Source organism: Chlorella variabilis (assembly GCF_000147415.1).
Source record: "Chlorella variabilis unplaced genomic scaffold CHLNCscaffold_3, whole genome shotgun sequence".
Taxonomy (NCBI): Eukaryota; Viridiplantae; Chlorophyta; class Trebouxiophyceae; order Chlorellales; family Chlorellaceae; genus Chlorella; species Chlorella variabilis.
The window spans coordinates 1428148-1455453 of record NW_005435085.1 but is presented as its reverse complement, the minus strand read 5'-3'; the positions used below and the strand labels follow the sequence as shown (position 1 = coordinate 1455453).

Sequence of the window (27306 nt, the reverse complement as noted above, 5' to 3'; positions counted from 1 at the left end):
GGTGCCCATTACGTTCCTTCTCTTGCTCAACAGGGATCGTCTGGGGCAGCTGTGAGCGCCACAGGAAGCCATGGCCTCGGGCTGGCCGACTCAGCAGCCTCTGGGCGCCAGTCAGCAGCAGCAGCGGCAGTGGCAGCCTCCCTACCAGACGGCTGGGCCCTCACTACCAGCAGGGCCCATCGCCATGAGCACCTGTGCAGCACAACTGGGCCCTCCGCCATGGCCGCCTGGCGGCGACGGCCGCCTGCGCGCCGTGGAAGAGCTGCCCACGTGCTTCCGCCCCGCCTTCCCCTTCCGCTACTTCAATGCCATCCAGAACGACTGCTGGCCCACCATCTATGAGAGCAGCATGAATGTGGTCATCTCAGCGCCCACCGGCGGAGGTGTGGCACGGCGGCGTGGATGCTCGGCAGTGGAACAAGCCGCCAGTGAACGCCCCGGTCAACCCAGCTCCTTCTGCCCTGTGCCACTCCCTGCCGCAGGCAAGACCATCCTGCTGGAGCTGGCCATCCTGCGCATGCTGCTGCAGCACATCAGCCCGGCCGGCCAGTTTGGGCACAGGCCGGGCCACCTCAAGGCTGTGTACCTTGCGCCCGCCCGAGCGCTAGTGCAGGCAAGCGGGCCCGGCAGCCGGTGCCCAGCTTCTGCAGCCCCTCCTGGCTGCCTGGAGCAGCCGTGCTTTTTGAGCGTGCAAGTGAATGTGCTTCCCCTGCCTGCCGGCGGGTGCAGGAGAAGGTGCGGGGCTGGAGCCAGCGCTTTGCGACGCTCGGCGTCACATGCGCGGAGCTGACGGGTACGTGGGTGCTGGCCCTGGCTGGGCTCCCGGCCCTGTGCATACTCCAAAGCTGGTGCACCACCCTGCTTGCCACACCGTGCATCTTGCCTTCCGGGGGGTGCTCCCAAGTCATCTGGTGCCCGGTCCCCATGCACCCCCATGCGCCTGCAGGCGACACGGGGCATGAGGGGCTGGAGGCGCTGGACTCTGCCGACATAATCTGCGCCACCCCCGAGAAGTTTGACGCCGTCACCCGCTCCGGCATGCGCTTCTTCGCCGACATAGGACTGGTGCTCATCGGTGGGTGGGTGGGTGGGTGGGTGCTGGCGCTGGGTGGTAGGGGTGCTGGGGTCTGCCCAGGCTGACGCCGAGGGCTGTGCTGCGTGCCAGGGGGCAGCAGCAGGGTGGCGGACTGCTGGCAGGAGCTTGTGGGTGCTGCTGAATTGTGCTGCTATGTGGATCCATGCCACCCCTGCATGCTGCTAACCTGCAGACGAGGTGCACCTGCTGAACGAGAGCCGCGGCAGCAGCCTGGAGGGCGTGGTGGCGCGCATCAAGATGGTCAGCAGGTGGGGAGACGAGGAGGCACGGGCGCGCATTGGGCCACATAGCTCTTCTGAGCTGCCGCTGCATGCCTGCTCGCGGTGCTCCCTCGCAGGCTGCGTGAGATGCGGGGGCAGCCCATCAGCAGGGTGCGGTACGTGGCGGTGTCTGCCACCATCCCCAATGTCCGGGACCTGGCGCAGTGGCTGGGGGCACCGCCCGCCGGCATCAAGTGCTTTGGTGGGTGCCAGCGCGGGGCCTGGGGTTGTTGGGACTTGTGCAACAGCTGACATGCCAGACGCATCCAGGAATATGTGAAGAGGCTGTTCATGGCGGTGGCATGCAGGGGAGGAGATGCGGCCCGTCAAGCTGCGGACCGTGGTGAGAGGCTACAACCCGACAAAGACAGGTGAGAGCGAGGATGCCTTTGTGCTGGATGCCGGAGTTGAAAGCAGGACCTGCGGCGCCTGGAGATACCCTCCCCGGCTTTTTGTCCCCCCAACTGCTGCCCTTCCTCCAGACTTTCTGTTTGAGCGGCGCCTGAACGACTACATCTACCAGATAGGTGCTGCCCATTGCTACCCTCCGCCTGCGTGGCCCTCACCCCGCGCTGCTGGGTGGCACTGCTGCTTCCTGCTCTGTCAACATTTTAGCCCCATGCTCCTCCACCCCCCTTCTTATCTGCAGTGGCAGACTTTTCGAGCGGCAAGCCCACACTGGTGTTCTGCAGCAGCCGCAAGGGCACCGGCGAGACGGCGGCCCACCTGGCTCGCGAGGCAGCCAAGGCAGGCGCCAGCTGGCGCGGCGGCGCCGCCAGCGCCGCCGGCAGCACCTTTGTGCGGGATGGCGCACAGGCGCAGCGCCTGGCGGCGGCGGCAGGGAGGCTCAAGACTGCGGCGCTGCGGGAGTGCGTGCAGATGGGCATCGGCTTCCACCACGCCGCCATGGAGCCAGATGAGCGGGCGGCGATTGAGGCGCTGTTCATCGCCCAGGACCTGCCGGTGGGTGCATTACGTAATGTTGTTGTGCAACCTCCCCCTCTCAGCCAACCATGCCAAGCAAGCCACGCCCCGCCTTGAATGCCAGGGGCATGCTGGGAGCCAGACGCAGCAGCAGCAGCAGCCATGGACTTGTCTATCCCGGGCAGCGTCATGCCGCTGTCATCTCTGCCGCCCGCTCACCTCCCGGGCCCACCCCTGCCTCATCCCGCCGTAGGTGTTGTGCACCACCAGCACGCTGGCGCTGGGCGTCAACCTGCCTGCCAGGCTGGTAGTGGTGAAGGGCACGCGGCGCTACGTGGGCAGCGAGGCGGAGGATGCGTCTGGGTACCAGGAGTATGAGCGCAGCACCTGCCTGCAGGTGGGGGCTGGCTGCGGGTCTGCAGGGCACGCTGGTGTGCATGGCTCCTCCCGTGGGTGGGTGGTGTATGCGCGGTAGTGGCAAATCTGGCTGGCTTGAGGCTGCCTGCCCTCACCTGCACTGACAGCACCCGCGCGCAGATGGTGGGGCGTGCGGGCAGGCCTCAGTACGACACTGAGGGAGTGGCGGTGATCATGACGCAGAAGCCGGTGAGTGGGGTGGGCGGGTGCTGCCTGGGATGCTGGCTCGCAGGGCTGCTTGCCTGCTGGCCTGCCTGCTGGTTGGGGGAGGTGCCCAGCTGTTGAGTGTGCTACCCTTGCCCCACGACCACCAACTGCCACCACCTGCCTGCCAGAACGTGCGCCGCTACGAGGAGCTGACCAGCGGCAGCGAGGTGGTGGAGTCGCAGCTGAAGGGGGTACTGGCGGAGCTGCTGAATGCAGAGGTGGTGCTGCGCACCATCGGCGACGTGTCGCAGGCGAGCCGCCGCTCAGGGCACCCCTGCGCGGCATCAGGGACTGCACTGCATCCCAGGGCTGCCTGTAGGCATGGCTTGTGGGCCAGCGCAACCTGTACGATTAACTTATGCCGCTTTCAATTGTGAGCCTCGGCTTGTTTGCTTGCTCTCCCGCAGGCCATAGAGTGGCTGCGCTGCACCTACCTGTATGTGTGCCTGCAGCGCAGCCCCGCACGGTACGGCGTACCGCCGCAGCCCTCCACCGACGCGCTCGACCGCTGGCTCAGGGACAAGCTGGTGCTGGGCACGGTGCAGGAGCTGGCGCAGCACGGCATGGTGGGGCGCTGCTGCCGCTGTTGCCGCCGCCGACGCTGCTGCTGCCGCCTGCCAGGTGGTGCGCCCTTTCGCCTCCCATTCCTGGCGGCATCTGGGGAAAGGCACTGACGCCACCATGCCACACCACATTACGCACCCAACCCTGCAGGTGCGCCTGCACGACGACGGCTTTGGTCTGGAGCCGCTGCAGCCGGGGGCCATCATGGCTGAGCGGTACATCCGCATGCGCACCATGGTCAGCCTGTGCACCATGGCGCCGGGTGCCGCCATCCCCGACCTCATCTCCGTGCTGGCCAGGTGGGGGCGGCTGGGGCGCTGCCTGGGAGGGATGGGAAGCTGGGTAAAGGTCCTCCTAAAAGGGACGGTGCCAGCCCTGAAGGCAGCCGCGCTGCGGTGATGGTGCTGGGCCAGCTGCATGCGCAGCTGGTTTGCTGCCTGGCCCAACACGCCTGGAGCCGCCCTCCCCGCAGGAGCGCCGAGCTGGCCAACATCAAGCTGCGGCGCAGCGAGAAGAAGGCGAGGCAGCCTGTGGCCTCTCTCCAGTCCCCTGCCCCTCTTCTGTTGCTCGTGCACGTGCCTTACAAGAGCCGGCCCTGTGCCAAGGCTCCCTGCAACCATGCGCCCCGGCCGCAGGTGCTGAACGAGGTCAACCACTCTGACCGCGTGCGCTACCCCATCATGGGCGCCAAGCCGGGCAAGGTGCTGGAGCGCATCACCAGCGCCGCCCACAAAATCCACATCCTGGTGAGCAAGGGTTGCTGCGAGTGCAGGTCCTGGCGCGATGGAGGGAGGCAGCTGCAGTTCCATGGCACACACACCTACTGCTGTCGCATGCCCCTGCTCCCTTGCCGTGCCTGCCTTCAACTGCGCCCGGCCAGCAACTGCCCTGCCCCTGCTGCCGCGCAGGTGAATGAGGGGCTGAGCGATGTGCCCACCGACAAGCTGGACTACAGCCTGAAGCAGGATGTGGAGCAGGTGCTGGGGGCGGTGCTGCTTGCACGGCGCTGTGGCTGGTGCCCGCCCGACTTCCGCACCTCTCACTTTCCTCCTGTTTGCAATGCCATCCACGCAGGTGGTGAGCGCGGGCAAGCGCATTGCCGGCGCCATGGTCAGGTTCTTTGAGCACGCTGGCAAGGCCTCGGGTGGGTGGGTGAGAGGCCAGCGCCTGCTTTCATTGCCCTGCCCTTGTGAAAGCCCAGGTGGCCCCAGCCTGATGCTGTCCTGCCGGCCCTCCCCGCCTGGCCGCCCTGCTTGGCTGCTGCTTGGCTGCTGCAGAGACCTTCAACTCGCTGCTGCTGGCCAAGAGCCTGCGGCAGCGCCTGTGGACCGACAGCCAGATGGAGACGCGGCAGCTGCCCGGCATCGGGCCGCTGATTGCGCAGCGCCTGGCGGCGGCGGGGGTGCATAAGCTGCGCCAGCTGGCGGAGGTGGAGCCGCGGCGCCTGGAGTCGCTGGCACAGCGGCACTACCCCTTTGGTGCGGGGACTGCACAAGAGTGCCATGCGCGTTCCGAATGGGGGGCTTGCTGGCCTCTGCCAGCAGCGCTGCTGGTAGAATGCTGCCTGATGGCCGCCGCTGCCCTGGGCGCTGCAGGAAACGAGGTGCAGGCCGCGCTGGGCGCATGCATGCCGCCGGCCGTCAACCTGCAGTGCCTGCCGGTGGCCTGGCTGTCGGGCGGGCTAGTGGAGCTGGAGGTCACAGGCAAGGGCGCGAACGCGGGCGCTGGTCACTGTGCATGTGCACATATCATGCCTGGTGTTGGGGTTGGAGTGCTGTGTTGGAGCCCGCTTTCACGTGGTGAGCACACCGTGCGCTGCCTGCCCTGCCCTGTGCCCTCCCGCAGTGGAGCGTGTGGGCAGCAGCACCGCTCCCAGCCCCGCCCGCCTCCTGGTGGGCTCCCTGCACGACGACGCCATGCTGCTCTGCCGCTCGCTGGCGCTGGAGCAGTTTCCGTCTCCCCTGGTGCTGCGCACACGCACGCAGTCCCCCGTCAAGCGAGGGGACGCTCCCCTGGAGGCGAGTTCTCTGGGCACTTGCATACCTGGAGAGCAGCGCTGGAAGTCCAGGGGGCACCACGCTTTTTCTCCAATCATCTGCCACCTGTTCCCGCTCCCCCGGCCGGCCCGCATGCAGGTGGTGGCATCCGTCGTGCATGAGCGGCTGGTGGGCGTGGATGTGGCAGTGCGGACGACAGTGCCGCCGGGGGTGCGGCTGCAGGGCCAGGCCTGCCAGGCAGCCAAGATGGCAGCAGCAGGCGTCCCGGAGGCGGCAGCAGCGCAGGAGGGGTGGCAGGTTGGCGACGGCGGCGGCACCATGCCAGCTGCCTCCGAGCCAGCACAGCCAGATGGCACAACGGCGGCTCCGCACAGTGTGCGTGAGCCCCGAAAATCTGCACGCGGCGCGCCTGGGCGAGCGGTGGAGGCGGCAGGCGGCAAGCAGCAGCCGGCCCAGAAGCAAGGAGCAGCCAAGGCAGCGCCTGGCCGCCAGGCCGCCGCGGCGGCTCCAGCACCGCCCAGCTCACCGCACACAGCTGGACCTCCGGCCCCGGCGCTACACCCCACCGCTGCCGCCGCCGCAGCAACCACACGGCCCAAGGGCAAGTGGCGCGCCTTCACTGCGCCGCCCGAGCAGCAGCAGGCCGGCGCAGCAGGCGGTGGCAGCGGCCCTGGCGGCCAGCCGCAGGGGCATGGCGGCCCGCTGCAGCAGATCTCGATTCAGGCTGCCCTTCAGCGCGGAGGGGCTGCCACCCAGAGCCGTCAGCCTACACTTTTCAGCTGGAAGCAGCAGAAGCAGGCCTCCACCCCGGCCGCCGCCAGCCTCCAGGGGCCAGCTGGTCCGGGCCCAGGGCTTGGGCTGGCAGCTCCAGTTGCAGCAGGACAAGGACCTGAGGCCTGCCAGCCTTCCAGCCATGCCGCAATGGGGCAGCCCGGGGGACCATTCTCCCAGTTTGCACTCCACAGCAGCAGCAGGGTGCAGGCGGGAGGGGGAGCCTCAGGAGTGCCACTGCCTGCTGGCCTGGCTGCCGGCGCCGGAGCCCAGGCCGTGCAGCCTGCCTGGCTGCGGCGCGGTTTGCTCGGCGGCCCGCCTCCCGCTGCACCGGTGGTGCAGAGCCAGCCATTTGCAGCTGGCATGGGGGAGGCTGCTGGCAAGCGGCGCAAGCTAGCGGCGTCCCTGGCTGCTGTGCCGGCGCGTGCTGCCTCGGTTCCGAGCGAAGACCCGCCAGCGGTGGTGCCAGCTGCAGCCCCCACCAGACCTGCCGCTGCTCCCGCCCCGCCCCCTGAAACCGGCAAAGTGGCTGCCCTCAGCCTGCCAAAGCTCAACTGGCTGTCGGGCATGTTTGGGCCTGTGGCTGCCCAGCCTGCTGCTCCATCGCCGACACCCGCGGTGGCAGCAGCGGAACAGGCGCCGCCCGACTTTGCACCACTGTTTAGCTTTCTGTGATCTCGACACTCTATGTTCTTGTATCAGACCAGTAAAATCTATGTTTGATAGCAGCTGCAGCAGCCGCATCCCTATCAACACAGTTGAGTGACCAGGCCGCGCCCGGCCGCCTCCCGCCGCGCAGTACGGGCAACTGGCGGCGTCTGCTGACACGATGGAAGGGGGGGACGCAGTGGGGCGACCTGAGGGCGTAAGCGTGTCGGTTAATCCTTCCAATTGCATGAACCCTGCTGCAAGCCGCTGCAGGAGCTGGCAGTCAGGAATCAGCAGCCAAATTTCAGCTTTGAGGCTTGATGCACTCCGGCTCGGCTGCTGTCAGAAAAGCGGTAGAATTCTGACAGAAGGGCCAAAAGAGCGCTGCTGGAGTGGTGCCTCATGATGCCGGCGCCCCGGCGGCACCACAGCGCAGATCAACATTGGCAGGTGGGATCTGCGGGTGGCGGGAGCGGCCCAGCCGCCTGCCATGCTGCTTACGCTCCCCTGTTTGCCGTCGCCGCCCATGGCTGCTGCCGGCGCGAGTGCTTGCGCCCCACCACAGCGCTCCGCTGGCGGCTGGCACCCTGGATTGATTGGCTGGCTTCTGGAGTATGGAGAATTGCACATTCTACAGGTATCAGCAGGTGCAGGCACGAGATCATGAAATGCACAGCAAAATTGTCAGCACCAATGCAGCAGCGCATAGCCGCAGGACTCGCAGCATGTGAGCTGCGCAAGGTGGCTTGGCAAGGAGAGGCATGAAGTGGGCATGCATTGGCAGCGGGCGACAGACAGAGGGGTGCTCTGTGCAGGAGGAACGGTCAGAGGACAGCAAGAGCCAAGACGGCAGCAAACCCGCCACCTCATGCTTCTGAGGAAGTCCATGGTGCACCAGACGCCACACCAGCTGCGCTGTCAGCTGTGGGCAGGGGCCCAAGCGCTATTCAAAACATACGTCGTGCCAGGCTGCCCTCCCCTGCCCTGGTTGGCTCCATCCCCCATTGCTGGCACAGCGTCACTGCTTCTTCTTGTGCTCGTCCACGGCTGCAGGTCAGGTGGGCAGGCGGTCGGCGAGCGCTGGCGGCGTCAGTTCCGTCGCCGCCTCCCGTTGGGCCTTTCTCTTGGCGTAGAGCGCTAAAGTAGCGTCTTTGGCAGCAACAGCTTCACGATAGCGCTGCACCTCGTACTGAAACGCGGCTTCCTCGCTCTCGAACTCTGTGGGGGTTGCGGGGCGAGGGGGCATGGCCGGGATTGAGAAGCCGAGGGTCCTGAGGCCTGCTGGCCCGCCAGCAGGGGTTCTCAGAGCACAGGGATGTCCCTCATTACATACATTAAGCAACGCCCGAGAAGAAGAAGAAGACGAATGACACACGTGGGATCCCACAAAGGCGGCCAGCCGGCTGCCCTCCGCTGCCCCCGCCTGCCTCGCGCCAGCTGCGCAGCATGCAGCCGGAGTCGAGCTGCTAGATGCCAGCATTGCAGCAAGGCCCGAATCCGCACACCTAGAGATCGTCTGCCTGCAGCTGGTGCCGTTGATAATGCTGAGCTACAGAACAGGTCAGAGTGCTGCAACAAAGTCGGCGATCACCGCCGCGCCCTCCTCCTCCTTGCCGTCCAGCGCATGCGTGGCCCCTTGCACAACCTCCAAGCGCCCGCTGGGCCCGACAGCCTGCATGGTGGGAAGGGGTCCAGATCTGCATGCCTCACACCCAGGCACGGTGCATCACAAAGGCCCTGTCCAAACAGCGCCGCCAGCCTAAGGCACACCTGCACCAGGCGGCGCCCCACCGCAAGGTAGTCCAGCCCAGGCGGCAGGTACTCCTCCTCCCCGCTCAGCAGCACCAGGGCTGGCAGGCCGCGCAGGGGCCCCAACACCGCCGCCAGCTGCGCATCGCTCAGGCTGCTGCTGAACATGTCGTCGTCGCCTCCCGGCGCGGCCAGCGACAGCCAGCGCCGCGCCGTCACCGCGGCGCCGTCGATGTCGAACGCCCGGAACGCCACCTCCTCGCCTCTGCCCTCTGCTGCCATCCGCCGCGCTGCCGCTACCCGCTCCTCGGTGCCTGCCTGCGTGGCCAGCCATTCCACATCGCTGACAGGAGCCTGCAGCACCACGCCACGCAGCGGCGCGGCGGCGGAGCTGCTGCGGTGGCGCTGCGCGTACCGCACCGCGTCCTGGCAACCGGTGCTGTGGCCCACAATCACCATGCCCTGCAGGCCAAGACCAGAGGAGCAGGCGGGGGGAATGCATGAGGAGGCTGATGGGTGCATGCCCCCTGGTTGCACGTGTGTGTGTGCACGCAGGGGAGCATGGAGGCTTCCTGCTCATGCACCACCTCAAACAGCCGCACTGCGCGCCAACACCGGCCCACCTGCGAGCCCCACTCTGCCCTGAGGTGCGTGGCCAGCTGGTGCAGCTCATCTGCATCCTGGTCCAGGCTGGCCAGCCCATAGCCGGTGTGGCAGGAAGAAAGCAGGGCCTGCACCAGGGACCACCCTGCTGCATGGAGCCGTGCGGCCAGCGGGTGGCAGTACCCCGCAAACAGCAGGCCGTCGGTCAGGCCGCCGACCAGGACGACGTGCCGCGGGTGGCGGCCAGACATGAAGGCCACGTTGGCGGCCGCGGAACCGTAGCGGAACAGCGTGCCCTGCACTAGGGGCAGTGGGATGCGGGCGAGCGGGGTTGCCGGCGGCGGCGGCAGCGGTGGCGGGCCGCCTGACGCTGCCATGATTGCCCGTCGATCGCGATCGACAGCAACCCCTCAGCAGGTTATGAATCCACTAGTGCAGCAGCAGCAAGAGTGACGCAGACAGGGCGCGGGCAGGACCCTTGGTAGCGGCCCCAACTCCCGCATCCTCACCTCCATAGTCACTCGGTCAATCGTCGGATGCCCGAAGACGTGCCTATGTGCTGTAAGAGCAATTCTTTTGTGCATCCGACGTGGCTCACATGGTCCATGAGCAGAAGCCACATCCATTTGCATGCCAATGGATTGCATCTTGCAAGATAATCATGCAGCAGCAGCCGAAGAAGAAGCGAAAATCGGAAGGGCAGCAACTGCGGCAGCGGCTAAAGGAGCGGCCAGTGGATGTTGAGCAGCAGCCAGACCTGCCCGGTGGCGTTACTGCAGCCGCAGCAGCCGCAGAGCCCACGGGCTGGGAGGAGCTAGACCAGCCGCAAGACTTGCAGCAGCAAGCGGGTGAGTGCATATGCTCGCTGCACGCCGGCCCTTTCCCGTGCCTTTCAGTGCGCCGCACCTGCCATCCGGGCACGGCGGCCGGCGCTCAATGCCGCCGCCGCCGCCGCCGCCTGCCGCCTGCCGCCACCATTGTGCTCACTGCCGCCGCCCGTTTGACGCCTGCGCTGCCTTGCGCTCTGCCTTGCGCTGAGCAGAGCCGGTGCAGAAGGAGGAGCACAAGAGGCTGTCCAAGCACGCCAAGAAGCGGGCCAAGGATGACCGCGAGCGGCAGATCCGGGATGCCGAGCTGCGCCGCCTCCAGGCACGCTGGCGGCCTGGGGCTGGGCTGGGGCTGGGCCAACAGCACGCATTGCAGCACGCACTACAAGCTCCCTGCAGGCACACCACCCGATGCTGCTGCATGCTGCAAGCTCGCTCCTCACCTTGCCTGCCTTACCTCATGCTGCCCTGCCGCATCCTGCCGCTCTCTCCCTGGCTACCCTCCCAGCAGGGCGACGCCGCGCCTAGCTCCATCACAGAGTACGAGCAGCTGGTGCTGTCCACGCCCAACTCTTCCTACGTCTGGATCCAGTACTTTGCCTTCCTGATATCGCTGGGCGAGCTGGACAAGGCGCGCGCGCTGGCAGACCGCGCCCTGCAGACCATCTCCTACAGGTGGGCCTGCCCCTGCGGCCCCAGGAGGTTGGTTGCTGGCTGGCTGGTGTGGGCAGGCTGTGGGGGCGTGGGCGGCGTGTGCTGGTGGCGGCACGCTGGCGCTTGGCGGCACGCACGCCTGCCTGGCAAGCGCCCGGCGCCGTGCCGTTGTCGAACCCATGCCTGGCGCCTGCCGGGTGCAGGGAGGAGGGCGAGAAGTTCAACGTATGGGTGGCGTACCTTAATATGGAGAACCTGTACGGCAGCGAGGACGCCAGCCTGGCGCTGCTGAGCCGCGCGCTGGCGCACACCGACGCCCGCCGCATGTACCTGGCCGCCGTGGACATTTTTGAGCGCACGCACAAGGAGGGGCTGGTGGAGCAGTGCCTTAAGGCCATGACCCGCAAGTTCAGCGACAGCGCAGAGGTGGGCAGGCGGCGGCTGCTGCCGCTGCCGCTGCCGCTGCTGCGTCGGTGTTAGTAAAAGTGGCAGTTGTGGCAGTGGTGTGTGGAGTGCCAGCAGCGCGCGGGAGGCCCGGGCCGCGATGTGCCTGCCTGGCTGGCGCCAGCGTAATGATGATGTGGCGCTGCCGCTGCATGGCCGCCGCTCGCCGGCTGCTCCCCGCGCCTCGCGCCCTGTCCTGCCCTCACGCCATCATCTGCCGCACCCTGGCGTTCCCCACACACCCCATGCCCGCCCGCAGGTCTGGCTGCGCGCCGTGCGGTACCGTCTGGCCAGCGGGGACGCCGAGGGGGCACGCAAGACGCTTGACCGCAGCCTGCAGAGCCTGCCCCAGTTTGAGCACATCCGCATGATCTCTCAGACGGGGCTGCTGGAGTTCAAGATAGGCGATGCGGGTGGGCTGGGCACAGGGAGGCTGACACTTGCTGGTGTTGGAGCCACAGCACAAGCACAGCAGCCTCGTCACCTCTGCCCTTGCTGGCTTCCACCCTTGCCATCCCGCACCTGCCCACACTCCGCCACCAACCATCCACGCCCACCCCCGCCGCTGCACTACCGCGTAATGCACCCGCAGAGCGCGGGCGCAGCATCTTTGAGGGCGTGCTGCGCAACTACCCCAAGCGCCTCGACCTGTGGAGCGTGTACCTGGACCAAGAGGTGGCGGCGGGCGACCCGCAGCGCATACGGTGCGCCGCTCCTCCTGCTGCTGCTGCTGCTCCTCCCTGCTGCCGCTGCTGCCGGGCCTTCTGGAGACCCTTCCTCTTTGCCGCGGCGGCCACCGGCAGCGGCGCCAGCCACGCCGCCGCGCTTTGTTTGCCGGGCCCGCCGCCGTGCAATTTTCAAGCCGTGCGTCCCCGGCTCCCCCCTCCCCCTGCTGCCGCTGTGCAGGGCGCTGTTCGAGCGGGCAACTCACCTGCAGCTGCCGCCCAAGAAGATGAAGTTCCTGTTCAAGCGGTACCTGGATTACGAGAAGGCACACGGTACCGCGGCGGGCGTGGAGCACGTCAAGAAGCGGGCGCTCGAGTATGTGGAGGCGCAGGCGGCGGCGTGAGCAGCAGGCGGCGTGGCAGACGGCGGCACGGAGGCGCAGGCATCAGCATGTGGAAGTGGCGCAAACGCAGTGGGGCGACCTGATGCTGTATGCGTGTCGGGTAATCGCTCCAGTTGCATGACCCTCGCTGCAAGCCGCTACAGGAGCTGGCAGTCAGAAAACAGCAGCCAAAACTTCAGCTTTGAGGCCACATGCACTCCGGCTCGGTTTCTGTCACAAAAGCGGTGGAAATCTAACAGAAAAACGTCTTTCAGCACCAATGCAGCAGCGCATAGCCGCAGGACTCGCAACATGTGAACTGCGCAATGTGGCTTGGCAAGGAAAGAAATGAAGTGGGCATGCATTGGCAGCGGGCGACAGACAGAAGGATGCTCTGTGCAGGAGAAACGGTTAGAGGACAGCAAGAGCCAAGACGGCAGCAAACCCGCCACCTGATGCTTCTGAGGAAGTCCATGGTGCACCATACGCCACACCAGCTGCGCTGTCAGCTGTGGGCAGGGGCCCCAAGCGCTATTCAAAACACACGTCGTGCCAACCTGCCCTCCCTTGCCCTGGTTGGCTCCATCCCCCATTGCTGGCACATCGTCACTGCTTCTTCTTGCGCTCGTCCACGGCTGCAGGCCAGGTGGCAGGCGGCCGGCGAGCGCTGGCGGCGTCAGTTGTGGCGTGCGTGCATCGTAAGAGCAAGCCACCAGCTTCACATCCAATGTGCACGGTGAACATGGACCACTGCTGCATTCCAACAGTCAAGCCCGCAGAGGCCAGACAGCCCTCCCGCAACACCAACTCACCCGCGGGCGGCCGCTGGGCCACTCGACGCTCCGCGCCGCACGCGCCGCGCTTAACCGGGCCAACTCCTTCTTGACCTGCTCCTGCTCAGCGCGTCGGGCCTCAGTCGCCGCCTCCCGTTCGGCCTTTCTCTTGGCGTAGAGCGCTAAAGCAGCGTCTTTGGCAGCAACAGCTTCACGATAGCGCTGCACCTCGTACTGAAACGCGGCTTCCTCGCTCTCGAACTCTGTGGGGGTTGCGGGGCGAGGGGGCATGGCCGGGATTGAGAAGCCGAGGGTCCTGAGGCCTGCCGCCAGCAGGGGTTCTCAGAGCACAGGGATGTCCCTCAGCATATACATTGAAGCAACGCCCGAGAAGAAGGAGACAAATGACACACGTGGGATCACAAAGGGCCCCACTGCCCTCCGCTGCCCCCGCCTGCCTCCCCCACAGCATGCAGCCGAAGTCGAGCTGCTAGACGCCAGCCTTGCAATCCGAACACCGAGAGATCGTCTGCCTGCATCTGGGGCCGTTGTTCACTGTGCCAGCGCGTGCTGGGCCTGCCCAGAGATTGCAAAAAGCACCCCATCCTTTTCTGCTGCCGATGCCGAGCCCCGGCAGCGAAACGAGCGCCTGAAGAGCCGAGCATGGCGGGTCAAAGCAGGCCCAGCACTGAGTATGCATGCCACTCAGCGTCGGGCGGCGCCCTACCGCCCCTACACAAAGTAGCAGCGACAGAAAAGCTTTTTACAAGACGCCCAATGCATGGATGCTGCCGCCCTGCCTCCCCCCCCTCCCCACTGCCCCCCCCTCTCACCTCGGCGCCTCCAGGGGGTGGCCTGCCTTTCTGAGCAGGTTGTTGTGGGGCTTAGAAGTACAGCGGCGCTGCATTCAGCAAGGCGCCGCCATTTGCAAGGCGCGGGTGAGGCGGCTGTCGCTGCCACCCAACATCTCGCCAGGCTGTGCAATCGTCGAAGGGCGCAAAGCAGTTGGCACAGAGCTTCTGTGAGTGGCAGCCTCAGTGGCAGCCTCCACTGAGAGCCACTCCCTCTCTCAGCCCCCTCCTCGTGTGCAGGGGGCCTGGCACCACGAGCCGAGGTACAGCATTCAGTCATAACGAGCCTGTGTCATGGCCAGCCAGGCCGCCCACCTGGCGCGCAGCATGCCAAATCAACCCATGATCAACACCAGGCCAGTTGTTTTCGCCAGAAGGCGCCGCCCAGGCGGAGTGCCTTGAGCATCCCCGGCCTGCAGATGACCATGGTGAGGGCTGGAGCAGCCCTGTAGCCCTGCAGGCTGGTCCAGGCCGTGGCGGGCGCGGCCGGCACGGCCACGACGGCCAGCGCAGCTCGCCACGCTCCCGCGTCGGCCTTGGACTTCTTGCTCCTCTCTGCCCACGTTCCATCTCGCCCCTTTCCCACTGCCACCATGCTGTGCTCTGTGTGTCATTGCAGGCAGCCGAGCTGGGGCTGGCGCAGCCGCCACCCAACCCCGCCCTCCCGCCGCTCTTCCACGCGCTCCTCAGCGACGACGACGCACACGTGGCAGCGCTGATCCAGGGTGGCACAGACCCTCTGGTCGCCCTGGGGGGCGGCTTGACCTCGCTGCACGCAGCTGCGCTGGGAGGCTGCGCCGCCGCGGTGCCGCTGATGGCGGCGGCAGGCGCACCGCTGGAGGCTCAGCTGGCAGCAGCTTCCTCCCCGCTCGTGCCCCAGAGCTGGCTGCCTCGCAGCAGCTGATCCGGCACTGCTTCCCCTCGCTGGGGGCTGGGGCCAGCGAGCCAGGGCGGGCTCCAGCACACAGGCAGGTGCTGCACTCTGGCGCCACACCTCTGGCGACCGCCATCATGGCAGACCAAACGCACGCAGCCTCGGCACTGCTGCAGGTGGGCGCCGCCTGTGCCATCCCCGCCCCCAGCACCCACGGATACACGGGGCCCCTGTTCCCAGACAGCGCCTCGCCCTTGCACTGGCTGGCCCAGCGCTCCTCCTCGCACCGCGACAGCGAGCCGCCGGAGAGCGGTGCGGGCATGGCGGCCACAAAGGCCGCGGTGCTGGGGCCCCTCCTGGCGCGCCACAGCGCCGGCAGCCTGCAGCTGAGCGCCGACCAGCTGCTGGGGCTGCTCATGGTGGCCATGCTCCACCCGGCCAGCCAGGAAGCTGTGGAGTACCTGGCAGGGCTGCCGGGGGCTGCCGAGGAGCTGGGGGAGCAGCGGCGCCGGCAGCTGCTGCACCGCGCTATGGACCAGGGCGGTGACCTGGCTACAGCCAGCTGGCTGCTCCAGAGCCCGTTTTGCTGCGACCCTCTGGATCCGTCTGGCGAGCCGCTGAGCGATGCTGCCGCTTCTGGGCGGGCCGATGCCGTCCGCCTGCTGCTGCAGGCAAGCTACGCTGGCAGCGGCTCTGATGGCCGCTGCGCAGGCGCTGGGGCCGTAGGGTGGGAGCCTCGTCCCTTTCCTGAGCGTCAGCCGCATGCGCCCCTCTGTGTCATGCGCAGCCAGCACGCAAGTCACTCTGGAGAGCATCAACTGCGTCGTCGACGGGAGGGAGCACGCCGCCGTTCTGGAGCTGCTGCTGCAGGTGCGCAGCCTGCCATGCCCGTGCCACCCCCCGCCTCAGCATTCAAAATCCAGCAGGCAGCTGTGTGTCCCCACGTGCGCGGCGCACCAGCTGGATCTCTTGCGTTGCTGCAGGCCGGCCAGCCGCGCGTGCCGCAGGGCTCCACCCAGCGCCCAGCCAGCTTCTACGGTGGAGAGCATGACTTGCACTTCGACTTCCTGTACATGACGTGCCCCTTTTACAGCCTGTTCCGCCAGTGAGCCTGGCTGCTGCTGGAGGCGCGCGGCAGCCTGCATCAAATGGCTAGGTGCACAGCACCCAGCACGGCACAATGAGGCCATGGCCAGTCTTGGACCTCCGCTTGGAACCGCACCGCCGCTGGCGCACTCCGCAGGGACTGGTGCCGAATCTCCCAGACGCCCCAGGACCTTCGTGTGCGCATGTGCAGCGCACTGCTGGCCGCTCGATACCGCCCCACCACGTACAGGAGCATCAGGCTGCAGGTGGGTGGGTGTTGGAGGGGCTGGGCCTGCTCTCCTGTGCCCGTGCCCGCTCGCCTTCCGCTGCCTCCGTTGCCTCAGTGGCTGCCTGCTGCCACACCCAGGGTGCACTCTGCCATGGGCCCCGCACTGGCCATGGGGGTCGCTCCAGGCGTGCCGTCAATGGCCTCAGCCATCCCACCAGAGGGCAGGTGGCGGGGTGGGGCCGGGCCCTTGCCGCCTGGATCACATGAAGCGTGGTGTGGCTTGCTGAAAGGCCCACTTGGGCAGGCTGGTTGTTGAAACAGCCATGCGAGCAGAGCAAGCACCCTGCCCAAGCTTGCACCGCCACTGGGCTGCAGGATTCTGTGGATGCTGGTGGGCGGCCTGCCCTGGACCCCTGCAGACCACACCCATTTCCCGCCTGCCCTCAAGGCCGCCGTCCGCACCCTGCTGCTGGCGCACCGGCGGGGCAGCCCTACTGCCGGCGCGACTGGCGTCAGCGCCGCGGCGGCAGAGGCGCACCTGCAGTCCAGCCTGCTGTCAGGCGTGCCTGTGGAGTTTGTGCTGCGGGTGATCGCCGCCGCCGCGTTCCCGCTGGAGCCATGGCTGGCGCCGGACCCTTCCAAGAGCGAGTGGCGGGCGCTGGAGTTGTTCCGTGGCGGGCACTGGACTTTTTTGTGAGCTCCCCAGCAGGGGGGGCATCTGCCGAGCCACATGGCGGCCATTTGCATGCGTTTTGGCTCACCGAGGCGCCTCACGTACGGCGCTATGCAGTGCAGATGCTGAACGCTGCCCCTGTGGTACAGGCTGGCCGCACAGCAGGGCACTGAACTCTCTGCCCACACCTCCCAGCAGAGGGTGGTACTCGACCCGCTGGCGGCAAAGGGCGAATATGTTGATGCGGCCGCGAGATGGCGCCGCCAGCCACAGCCTTCCCCCATATTCTTGCGTTACACAGCTCAAAAGCAGAGATCAATGGTACAGAGCAGAGCCTAGGTAGAGGAGGGAAGCAGGGACAGAGGGGGGTTCTCAATGCGGCGCATGTGGGCCGCGGGAAAGCGGTTCCGTGCTGATGCGGCATGGGGCTTGACTCGGGAGGGTCCTGGGAAATGGAGTTCCTGGGTGCATTACTAGGTGAGGCAGTCCACCCTGCAAGCAGAAAGACGGGAGCAGGCAGCAGTGGGCATGGGCGCGTTGCACGCCGCCCTTGCCGCCCAGCATGCATTTGCTGAGCACTGCTGACGTGGGGCTGACGTCGGACACATGCACAATGCTCCCCTGCCCCCCCCAGACGGCAAAAACAGCAGCAAGACCTACATGCAGCAGCAGCAGAGTGCTGCTAAGCAGGCCGTCAGGCAGGCGTCGGCTCCAGGGTTGCCCTGCTGCACGTAGACTTGCTGCGGCTGCTGCTGCTGCTGGTAGCCGGGCGGGGGGCCGTAGTAGGAGGGGGGAGGAGCGCCGTAGCCCCCCCCCCCGCGCCTGGATAGCCTGCAGTGAGCAACACCGAGATGGCAATGATCACAGCAGGCCTCCAGGCTGAGACCAGGCACCTATCCCCAAGTGCCCACAGTACTAGCAGCGCGCATGCAGCCGCGGCACACCCGCCGCATGCAGCGCGCCGCTCATGCAGCGCACGCAGCGCACCTGGCGGCGGGCCGTACTGGGAGGGCGGCGGGTAGCCTGCAGGGCATGGTGCAAGTGTGTGCCCCAGCATCGGGCACAGCTGTGCAGAGTGCGGCGAGGCGGAGCGCCGTGGCACGGCCGACGACATGCACCCTCACTCGCCTACCCTCCCAGCTCTCTGCCCTCAACAGAAAGCAGGCGTGTGTCCTGCTCCCCTTGATCCGCCCCCCACCCACCCCCTGCTCCCTCCCTGCTCTCGCAGCAAGCAGCAGCGGCAGCGGCGGCACGGGGCGCACCATAGGGATAGGCTTTGGGGTCGCCGCCAGGGGCGCCCACCGGCACGCCATCTGCGAGCCAGGCGGAGAGAGCACAATAGTGAGTGAACAGTCATTCGGTGTGGCTCCTACAGCCAAGCTGCCCGTACGAGGCGGCCGGTGCGCTGAGAGCGCGGCACGCACCAGCCGTGGGGTAGCCAGGCGGCGGCGCGCCGCTTGGGGGCGGGTAGTCCGCTGGCGGTGGGTACGTCTGCTTGTCGGGCGGTGGGTAGCCAGCCATGCTGACTGGGCCTGCACACACACAGCAGCAGCGTGGCAACGAGGTCAGCAGCACACACATGCTGGGCGATCAAGCAGCAGGTATAGAGGGAGTCGTGCCAACGGGGAGCGGCAGCTGCCCGCTGTGGGGGACTGCCGGACTGTGCCCGCCGCTGCCCGGCTGCTGCTGTCCCAAAGACGACCAAGTCTCTGCGCAGCTATTCAGCGAGCTGCGGACTCGTGGGAGCCCCGACAGAGGGATCCCCAACAACAGGAGGTGGACCTCCCCTGCCAGGCACAACGGAGACTGCCTGCCCTTTGATCAACGCAGCCCGGTCACCTTGAGGCTGCGGCGAGCTGGACAAAGGAGAGGGATTCCAGACGCGTCAATCTGGGGGGCCGCTGGGTGGGAGGTCGCTCCAGCAGGCTGCTTGTTCCGACAGGACCAGTACCTGGGAGCTTGGTGGCAGGCGGGGGCGGCTTACAAGCTGGGCCAAGGTCCCTGCCGACGTGGCCCAAATTGCGTGCAGCTTGTGCGTGCACCTTTCTGCGGCCCTCGTTGGCGCACCACAGATCACCTGGCTCCTGCAAAAGCCTAATTGGAGGGCCCTTGCGCTGAAGAGAGGCTCCGCACTGGCGCCAATTAGAGCCTCTGGTCTGCGTCCCCAGGCGCCGTTGGACAGCCCTTGAAGGGCCCATGCAGCGATCAGCAGCCAGTGTAGCAGCCAGGGGCGGCGCCTGCCGGCAGCTGGCGCGCCCTCCAGGCGGCAGCGGCGGCAGGCGGCAGCGAGCAGCGCGGCGCCCGCCCCAGGCCGGCCTGTTTGACGATTTGCTGAACTTCGAGTCCTGGGCGCCGCGCAGCTCGCAAGCCTGGAGGCTGGGCAACAACCCGAACCGAAGGGAAGAGAAGGGCGGGGAAGGGAAGATCCAGGAGGAGGATGTGGATGTGCTCAACCAGCGGCTGGCCGAGGCGCGCCAGGGTGGAGCGGCAGCGCCCGCAGACGCAGCGCCCGCCGCAGCCGCAGAGGATGCGGAGGCGGCGCAGCCCAGCTTCCTGCAGTCCACAGACGAGCAGGTGGCCAGCGCGCTGGCGGGGCGGATCGCCGAGGTGGCGTCCGGCGGCGGCGGCGGCGGCGGCGAGGGCGGCGCGCTGACGGGGCCGCTGCTGCGGGACCTGGTGTATGGCAAGTGGGGCAAGGCCTACGACCTCTCCTTTGTGCGCCGCGACCTGCCGCTGGGGAAGACGCTCATCTGCCTGAACGTGATGTGGACCCACCTGGAGCAGCGCTCCTTCCCCATGAGCGAGGAGGAGTATGACGAGAAGCTGGAGCTCATGGCCCTCTACCTCAAGTGAGCGCTAGCATGTGGGAGCGTGTGCTGGAGTGCGGCCGGCTGTGTGGTGTTGGCTGGCTGGGGCAGGGGCGGGGGCAGGGGCTGCCGAGGCGGGGCACGGGCACGGGCAGGGCCTGTGATGTGGGGCTGGCTGCGCGTGCCTGCGGCCGGCAGCCACGTGGGCTGCCTGTGCGCAGCGAACCGTGCTCCATGCCGCCGCGCACTGCTGCTGCCGCTGCCCGCCTGCCGCAGTTCGTGGGGCCAGGCGGAGCGTGTGGAATCCTTCCTGCGGCAGCCGGCCCGCCCGCGCAAGGGCATGCCGTCCAAGCCCATCGTCGGCATCGCCATTTCGATACAGGCGAGCTGGGGAGTGGGCTGAAGTGGGGCCGCCTGGGCTGAGGGGTGCTGGGGTGGGAACGGTGGTTTCCGCGCTGGCGCTGGCGCTGGCGCGGGAGCGCGACACAGCAAGCAAATGGAGGCCAGTGCCACCGCACGAGCAGCTGATTCTGTCGCACCCGGCCCCTCCCCGTGCTGCAGCTGGCCCTGGAGGATGCTGTGGTGGATGAGTTCTTCTCTCAGGGCGGCGCGTGAGGGGCGCCAGCGAGCGGCTGCCAGCCAGCCGTGTCGGGGCGGCCGCCTCCGCCTGTACCACCAGCACACAGCCGGCATGCTTGTTTCTGCTGCCAGGAGTGCGGCTTGTTGAACAGATGAGATGGAGCGAGTTGAGTTGCTGCCTGTAATAGCCAGGGAGCCCTTTTCTTTTCTTTTCCTTTCCAGCATATGACGTCAGGTCCGTGAAGGCAGGGGTTTCAGGCAGCGCACCTTGGACCGCCAGGGACCGCCAGAAACTCTCAGGGTTGCTACTGAGGAGAGGTCTGCAACCTGTGCCTGCTGGTAGAGGCCTTCCTGTGGGCCCCAGAGCCCCAGCCGCAGCCGCAGGCCCAACCTCAGCAGCAGCAGTGGCCCCACAGTGTGTCGCAGGGCCCCGGCCAGCAGGCTGCTCACAGCAGGCGGCTCCCTGCATGAAGCGCAGCAGGGAGGAGCAGGGAGCAGCAGGGAGCAGCGGCGAGCAGCAGGGCAGCGGGCGGCCGGGCCTTCAGCCCATCGCGGTGTACAGCCCATGGCTGGCCGAGGCGGCGCGCGCCGGGGCGAGGCTGAGCCAGCAGCAGAGGCAGCAGCAGCAGCAGCACTACGACCGGCAGCGCTTTGAGGAGCAGGGCGCCCGGCTGGAGGCCACGCTGAGGGGCCAGCGCGAGACGGCGGCTGGCGACGCGGCGTTGGGCCTGGCATCTGCCGCCAGCGCCACCCCCGGCCAGATCCCCGTGGGCCCTGCAGGCGCACCCCCGGGCTCGACGGGGGGCGTGGCACCGCCTGGCTTCCAGGGAGGCATGGTGGGCACTATGACGCGCGGCGCGGCACGCAGGGCCGCAGCGGCCGTGCTGGAGGAGCGGCAGGAGGCGGAGCAGGAGTAGCGGCTGGCGGTGGAGGAGAGACGGGCGAGGAGAGAGCGGTGATTCGGAGGAGACTTGCAGGCCAGCGCCATTTGGTAGTGATAGTGAATGTGAATGGTACATTGTGAATGTTATAAACAACGCAACCAGCCGCTCTGCACTTGGAACACGGTGGGAGCGGCGGCGGCGCCAGGCGGCGCCAGGCAGGGGAGTGGGCAGGTCCCTGCGACTCTTCCTTCTTGCATTGATGGTTCATGGAGGGCCGTGTGGTCGCTTGAAACCAAGACAAGACCGCAGCAGTAGCTAGAACTCGCTCCTCAGCGATCACCTCGCGTGGAACGCCGGCTCGCTCTGGTTCCCTCTAGCCGTGGAACACACAATGTGTGCCATCCTGGAGAAGAATCAGCCGCCGGGACGGCCTTCTCAGCCGGATCGCCGCTAATGACCCAGGTGACCAGCGAAGGTGACAGAGATTTTGCGGTTTTCCCTGCCCGATCAAGCCGTCTCGCCACCCCTGCTTCCCGGTGATAGCTCAAGATGGCGGCTGCTGTGGCTTCCACCCGTCTGGGCGCCCAGGTGGGGCGTTGGAGGGGTGGGGCGATGATGGCTGAGGGCCTTGCTGGCCCCGGGCGGGGCCTCCGCGGCAAACCCAGGCTCCGGGGGATCCAGGAGCTCAGTATGCGTGTCCCTGGCTGCCGCAGGTGTCCCTGAGCAAGCCCACCAGCTTCAAGGCTGGCAAGGCCGCAGCAGCTCGCGCCCCCGTGGCCCGCGCCGTCAGCTGCTCCGCCCAGAAGCACGAGGCCGGCAAGCAGGTGGCCACCGGCGTGGCCGCCGCGGCCCTGGCCCTGACCTTTGGCTTTGGCGCCGTCGAGCCCGCCTTTGCCGACGTGGCGGGCCTCACCCCTTGCTCCGAGAGCAAGGCGTTTGCCAAGCTGAAGAAGAAGGAGGTGCGCAGCAGCAGTGGCTCACACGCGCACCAGAAAGGCAGGGCCTTGGGGCCGCTTCGCCCCGAGGGCAGCGGGGCGCCGGCGTCGTGGTAGTGGCGGCGGCGGCAGTGGCGGCGGCGCCTTTGATTTCCGCGCGGCGGCGGCTCATCGCCCGTGCCTTGCTGCTGCCCTCGCTGCAGGTGAAGTCCCTGAACAAGCGCCTGAAGAACGTGAGTGCCAGCACTGGGTGTGGGGCCCAGCCGCACCAGCGACAGCCTCGTAGGGTGCAGCGGCATGGCGCAGCTTCGCGTCGCCGGGCACACCCATCTTCGCAGCCGCCGCAGCGATGCAGCACGTGCGGGCGCAGCCCAGCAGCGTCAGCGCACCAGCCTCGCAGCCTGCCCCCCGGATGCGGCTGAGGCTCTCCCTGATCCTTTCTCTTGCGCACACACACCGCTGCCAGGTGCTTCCTCACCCCGCCCGCCCCGCTCGTCTTGCCTCCTGCTGCTGCAGTACGAGGAGGGCTCCGCCCCCGCGCTGGCCCTCCAGGCCACCATCGCCAAGACCGAGCGCCGCTTTGACAACTACTCCAAGCAGGGCCTGCTGTGCGGCACCGACGGCCTCCCGCACCTGATTGCCGACCCCGGCCTCGCGCTGCGATACGGCCACGCCGGCGACGTGCTGGTGGGCGCCGCCGCCGCCCATGCTGCTGCCGTGGCGCTCGGGCCGCCGTCCCTGCTGCCGTGCCAGCACACGAGGCCCTGCCTCTTGTGTGGTGCCGTCGGCCGCCGCTCTGCACATGCGCCCCGCTCCTCGCCGCCCCTGCCTCACTCGCCCACACCCCTGCCTGCCCCCGCCTGCCCGCAGATCCCCACCATCGGCTTCATCTACTTTGCCGGCTGGCTGGGCTTTGCCGGCACCAAGTACCTGCAGGCTGTGGCCGCCACCGCCAAGCCCATCGAGAAGGAGGTGAGGCAGAGGGGGAGGGTCAGAGAAAGAGGGTGGGGTGCCCAGCGCCAGAAAGCCTCGCATGCACGTGCCGCTGCTGGCTGTCTCGTCGTGCTCGCCCCCTCGCCTGCCCTCGCTTGATGCACACCCCGACCCCTGGCCGCGCGCACGCTTGGCGCTGCAGATCATCATCGATGTGCCCCTTGCCTGGAAGCTGCTGTGGGAGGGCTTCGGCTGGCCCCTGCGTGCCTTTGCCGAGCTGAAGAACGGCAAGCTGCTGGAGGCCGACAGCAACATCACCGTGTCGCCCCGGTAAAGCGCTGGGCCCCACCCCCCGGCACAGCACCGCTGGCCCTGCGGCCCATCGCCGCGGCCCAGCAGCAGCAGCAGCAGCAGCAGCACTTGTACCATCAAGCGGCCGCGGGAGGAGGCTGCAGGCCTAGGGTCACTCATGGGGGGCACTTGGCGCCGGGACCAGCACGCCACGCGGCCGCCGCACGGCGGCCGGCAGCCGCGCGGCCGCTGCGGCCGGCACTCTGCAGGGCCTGCCTTGCGGCGGCCCGGCCCCTTGTGTGTTTTTGTCAACCGAGTCCTCGAGAAGATTACACCCAACACAAAACCAGCACCGTATGTAACGTAGCCGCCTAGCTCAGGATGAATTTTTTTAAGGGAGGTTAGGAGAGGAGGAAGGGTGGCCTGGGCAGAGGCGGCAGCAAGCCAGGCAGCCGCGAAACCTATGGTTTCTTTGGTTGCTGCTGCCGCTGCGGAGGCACCGCTGGTGCTGCCGCTTCTCCTCCTCCCGAGCCGCTGCCGCCCGCCTGCGCGCCTTCCGACGGCTGGCCCGGTGCGCCGCCATCTGCGCCGTCATCCGCTTGCATGATCTTGGCCAGGTGCTCTGGGTTCTTTTGCAGGCACACCTGTACAACACGTGGGGTGGTGCAGGGTGTCCTTTGAGAACCTCAAAAACAACGCCGCGGCTGCTGGCACCGGGAGACGGGCAGGCTGCGTGATTCACAGATCCACCCAGCCCCTCAGAGCCAGCGTGCCACGCAGGCTGTTGCCCGAGCCGCCAGCCCCTCCCGCCAGCCCTGCCCGCCAGCCCCTGCACCACCCTGCCATCCCAGCCCCAACCCCAGCCCCCCCACCTGGAAGGCCTTGAACTGCTCCAGGCAGTCCATGCCCTTGTCCTCGTGCTCGCTGCGGATGAAGCAGCCAAAGGCGTGCACAAAGGTGGGACCACACGCGCCCTCCTTCAGGTCGCCTGCGGGAGCGACGGGTGCAGCGGCATGAGTGGGGAGGGGGAAGTCCAGGGCAGCGTTCCCAACAGCAGAAGCAGATCAGACGGATGGTGCGGCGAGCAAACGGCAAGCACCAATGCGGGCGGCGCAGCTCGCCTAGGCAGGGGCAGGCCAGGGCGGCCTCGATCTGCTTCTCCACATCGTCCTCCCCATCCGCCTGCGCTAGTGCTTCCGCCATGGCACCATTCATCCTACACCGCTGCCGCCGCTGCACCCGCCGCTGCCGCTGCCGCTGCCTGGCCCAGATGTGCACACGACGACTCAGGCCCACCGATCGACTTGGACGGGTTCAGACTCGTGCGAGCAGACGCGCAGGAGCCCCAATTGGCGGCAGAAGGAGATGGCAGCAGGAGAGGGAGGAGGCTTGACAGCCGCAATTCAGTTGGCAACGATGGCTGAGAGCACGATTGTTGTGGCGGTTCAAGATGTGCCGTCCCCACAAGGCCGACCTCCAGCTGGGCGCCCTGCTGTCTGGTGGGAGTGACCACCAGAACGCCTGCAAATAAGCCACATTGGTGACATCAACATCCCAGGGGCTGCACCCGGGAGAATCCACGTTCTTTCAGGCGTTGGTGCTCGGGGAACGCCACACACATGTCGTGCAGCTCAGCGCTGGCCAGGCCAGCCGCCCACAGTCATGCTGGCAGCAGGGCATCCCTAAAGAACGGGGCTCCCAGCAGCCCCGCCGGCGCCGCTGCCGCCCGCGCCGCCTGCCGGCGTGCGCCGCTGAGCCGTGGCAGGGGGCGTGCAGCCATGGTGGCACGAGCAGCCGAGCTGGAGGAGATTGATCCCATGACAGGGGACATCATCGGAGGCACCACCATGGCCACAGAGGCCAGGTACGAACCGGTGCCCGCCTGACGGCCTGCCTTGCCCCTGCCTGCGTTGCGCTCCGCGCCCCACCGTGCCCAACTGCCCCTTCCCTTCACCTGGTGGGCGCATCCCGCACCCGCGGCGTGCCTGCCCTGCAGCGAGCGGGTGGAGGCGGGCGGCTTCACGTGGGCGTTGCGTAGGGGGGAGGTGAACGAGGCGGCGGCCACCCCCGACAAGCTCCCCATCCTGTGCCTCCACGGCATCGGCAGCAGCTCCTACACTTACCGCAGCCTGGTGCGCCTGCTGGGCGAGGCGGGGCACGAGGCCATCGCGGTGGACTGGCTGGGGCATGGCGCCTCCAGCAAGGTGCGTGGGTGCTCGTGGGTGCGATGGTGTTGTGCCGTGGGTGATGCTGCTCTACCGGTTCGCCCCCACGGCTGCCTATCCGCTTGTGCCCGCCAGCCTCCCCACCCGCCCGGCCACCTGCCTGCCTGCCTGCCTGCCTGCCTCTCCGCTCCTGCTGCAGCCCACCAGCGGCTTCGACTACTCAGCAGAAGCATATGTGGCGGCCCTGCAGCAGTTTGTGGCGGCGGCGGGCATCCGGCAGCCGTTTGCGCTGGTGGTACAGGGCTACGTCCTCGGGCAGTACGGCCTGCTGTACGCCCTCGAAAACGATGGTGAGCCGCGGTGCCGCTGCCGCCGCTCTTGCATGGCGTGCATGGCATGCCCGGCGCCTAGTGTGCCAGCCTGTGCTGCATGCAGTCGTGGCCGGCCGGCAGCCATTCAGCGTGCCACCTAAAAACTAGCTGGCCGGCTGAGCTGCCCACTCCCGCCTGCCCGGGCTGCGCCCCTGCAGAGTCAGTTGCCAAGCTGGCCATCCTCAACACCCCGCTCAGCCAGAAGACCCCGCTGCGGCCGGAGCTGGCGGCCTACAAGAACCCCGTCCCCTTCCTGCGGCCAAAGGCGGGCAGCAAGTTTGCCGGCGACTTGTTCAATGCCGCGGGGGGGCCGTATGCGATGACCTACCGCGATGCCCAGGCGTACGATGGTGAGCCTGCTGTGCTGTGCTGGGCTGGGCTGGGATGCGCTGTGCTGTGCTGGGCAGGGGAGCACCCAGCGCCGCCTGGCCCTGGCCGGGCTGGGCCGCCACATGCGGCGACTGGCTGTGGGCTGGCGCTGCTGCTGCTGTGCCGTGCCTGGCAGCTGCAGGCGTATGCTGCAGGCTTGCGCCTGCCTCAGCGCTGCCGCTGGATCCTTCCCGCAGCGCCGTACCAGGAGGAGGCTGCTGCCAGTGAGGCAATCGCGTCCATCATGGCCCAGCTGGACTGGCCCGCGTTGCTGAGGCGCGTGGATGAGGGGTACCAGAGCTGGCGCCAGCCCAGCCTAGTGCTGCACGGCACCTCGGGTGAGCAGGCAGCTGGGCTGGGAAGTGATGCGCTGCAGCGCTGTGCTGCCCGGCTGGTCAGGCTGGCATGGTGCAGGCACAGCGTCGCTGGCTGCACCAGCCACTGGAGTGTGTGCTCCGGCGCCCATGAGCCTCTGCTTTGTGTGCCTGCAGACCAGTTCATCCCCTTCAAGTCTGTGTTTGAGTGGCTGGAGAGCAAGCGCACTTGCATGAGGATGGGCAGCAGCGTGGAGGCCAAGCTGGGCCACATGCCGCAGGTGGGTGGGGGGTAAGGGTGGGGTGGGGGGCAGCAGAAGTGGCGGCAGATGCCATGCCGGGCAACTGACTCGGTTTGCTGGATGGGAGGCAGTGTTGTGCGCATCGGCTGCCAACCACTGATGCTGCGTCTGCCTCTGCTTCTCAACCTTGCTTCTTTCCAGGAGGACTACCCCGAGGCGGTGGCTAAGGAGCTGCTCAGGTTCTTCGAGTTTGGCGCTGATGAGAAGTGACGGCGGGCGGCTGGAGTCACGTATTGCTTTGCACTGCTGTTGTTTCAATGCTGAGCGTCCCCCCTTGTCTCACCCCAACCTGTTATTAAATCTCATCACTGCCCCCGTGTTTCTTTCGGCTTTCTGCCCTTTCTGCCATCTGCCCCAAAGAAGATCTGACCCGCAGGTTCCCGGGCACGCTGTTACATGTGCAGCCTGCAGGCCATACCTGAATTGGCGGAAGCGCTCCTGGAGCGCCATGTTGCCTCGTACACGCACGCATCCGTGAAGGTGCAGCGGTACATTGAGGACGTGTGGGGGGGCAGCATCTCTGCGGAGGCCTACACGCCTGCGTCGTTCCTGTGCGATGTGCCCGAGCGCCGGCGCCGGGTGCGCCTGGCGCAGTGGCGCACGGGGTCGCACTGGATGGCTGAGGAGACAGGCCGGTGGCAGCGGCGGACCGCACCCAGCG

The 27306-nt window shown here is 67.4% G+C and overlaps 7 protein-coding genes across 7 annotated transcripts; 5 read left to right on the top strand and 2 right to left on the bottom strand.

The window, feature by feature from the left end:
* Positions 1–70: 70 nt before the first annotated feature.
* On the top strand, positions 71–6911 carry CHLNCDRAFT_140725 (hypothetical protein; the record flags this gene model as incomplete). The annotated part of the gene is made up of 23 exons (XM_005850897.1): positions 71–383; positions 483–607; positions 730–793; positions 947–1075; positions 1269–1344; positions 1434–1558; positions 1665–1727; positions 1839–1883; positions 2006–2319; positions 2534–2677; positions 2818–2886; positions 3033–3146; positions 3312–3470; positions 3619–3767; positions 3941–3998; positions 4104–4214; positions 4377–4445; positions 4543–4612; positions 4746–4946; positions 5064–5195; positions 5314–5432; positions 5604–5762; positions 6579–6911. The coding sequence occupies 23 exons, from the start codon at positions 71–73 to the stop codon at positions 6909–6911; spliced, it is 3141 nt and encodes a 1046-aa protein (XP_005850959.1).
* Positions 6912–8445: 1534 nt separating this feature from the next.
* Positions 8446–9613, bottom strand: CHLNCDRAFT_140723 (hypothetical protein; the record flags this gene model as incomplete). The annotated part of the gene is made up of 3 exons (XM_005850610.1): positions 8446–8556; positions 8655–9095; positions 9257–9613. 3 exons carry the CDS (start codon positions 9611–9613, stop codon positions 8446–8448), a joined length of 909 nt encoding a protein of 302 aa, XP_005850672.1.
* Positions 9614–10523: 910 nt separating this feature from the next.
* On the top strand, positions 10524–12230 carry CHLNCDRAFT_19641 (hypothetical protein; the record flags this gene model as incomplete). The annotated part of the gene is made up of 5 exons (XM_005850896.1): positions 10524–10738; positions 10921–11143; positions 11421–11574; positions 11754–11865; positions 12068–12230. 5 exons carry the CDS (start codon positions 10524–10526, stop codon positions 12228–12230), a joined length of 867 nt encoding a protein of 288 aa, XP_005850958.1.
* A 6661-nt stretch (positions 12231–18891) lies between these two features.
* CHLNCDRAFT_140717 (hypothetical protein) lies at positions 18892–20117 on the top strand (the record flags this gene model as incomplete). Its single annotated transcript, XM_005850895.1, has 3 exons — positions 18892–19544; positions 19779–19896; positions 20064–20117. 3 exons carry the CDS (start codon positions 18892–18894, stop codon positions 20115–20117), a joined length of 825 nt encoding a protein of 274 aa, XP_005850957.1.
* Positions 20118–21483: 1366 nt separating this feature from the next.
* CHLNCDRAFT_29874 (hypothetical protein) lies at positions 21484–23265 on the top strand. Its single transcript, XM_005850894.1, has 6 exons — positions 21484–21553; positions 21679–21924; positions 22104–22133; positions 22417–22587; positions 22771–22872; positions 23036–23265. Exons 1-6 carry the CDS (start codon positions 21515–21517, stop codon positions 23165–23167), a joined length of 720 nt encoding a protein of 239 aa, XP_005850956.1. The 5' UTR covers positions 21484–21514; the 3' UTR covers positions 23168–23265.
* A 320-nt stretch (positions 23266–23585) lies between these two features.
* CHLNCDRAFT_140714 (hypothetical protein) lies at positions 23586–24327 on the bottom strand (the record flags this gene model as incomplete). Its single annotated transcript, XM_005850609.1, has 3 exons — positions 23586–23768; positions 23997–24112; positions 24195–24327. 3 exons carry the CDS (start codon positions 24325–24327, stop codon positions 23586–23588), a joined length of 432 nt encoding a protein of 143 aa, XP_005850671.1.
* Positions 24328–24902: 575 nt separating this feature from the next.
* On the top strand, positions 24903–26855 carry CHLNCDRAFT_50366 (hypothetical protein; the record flags this gene model as incomplete). Its single annotated transcript, XM_005850893.1, has 7 exons — positions 24903–24988; positions 25121–25328; positions 25489–25639; positions 25819–26010; positions 26227–26367; positions 26521–26624; positions 26787–26855. The coding sequence occupies 7 exons, from the start codon at positions 24903–24905 to the stop codon at positions 26853–26855; spliced, it is 951 nt and encodes a 316-aa protein (XP_005850955.1).
* Between the last annotated feature and the right edge of the window lie 451 nt (positions 26856–27306).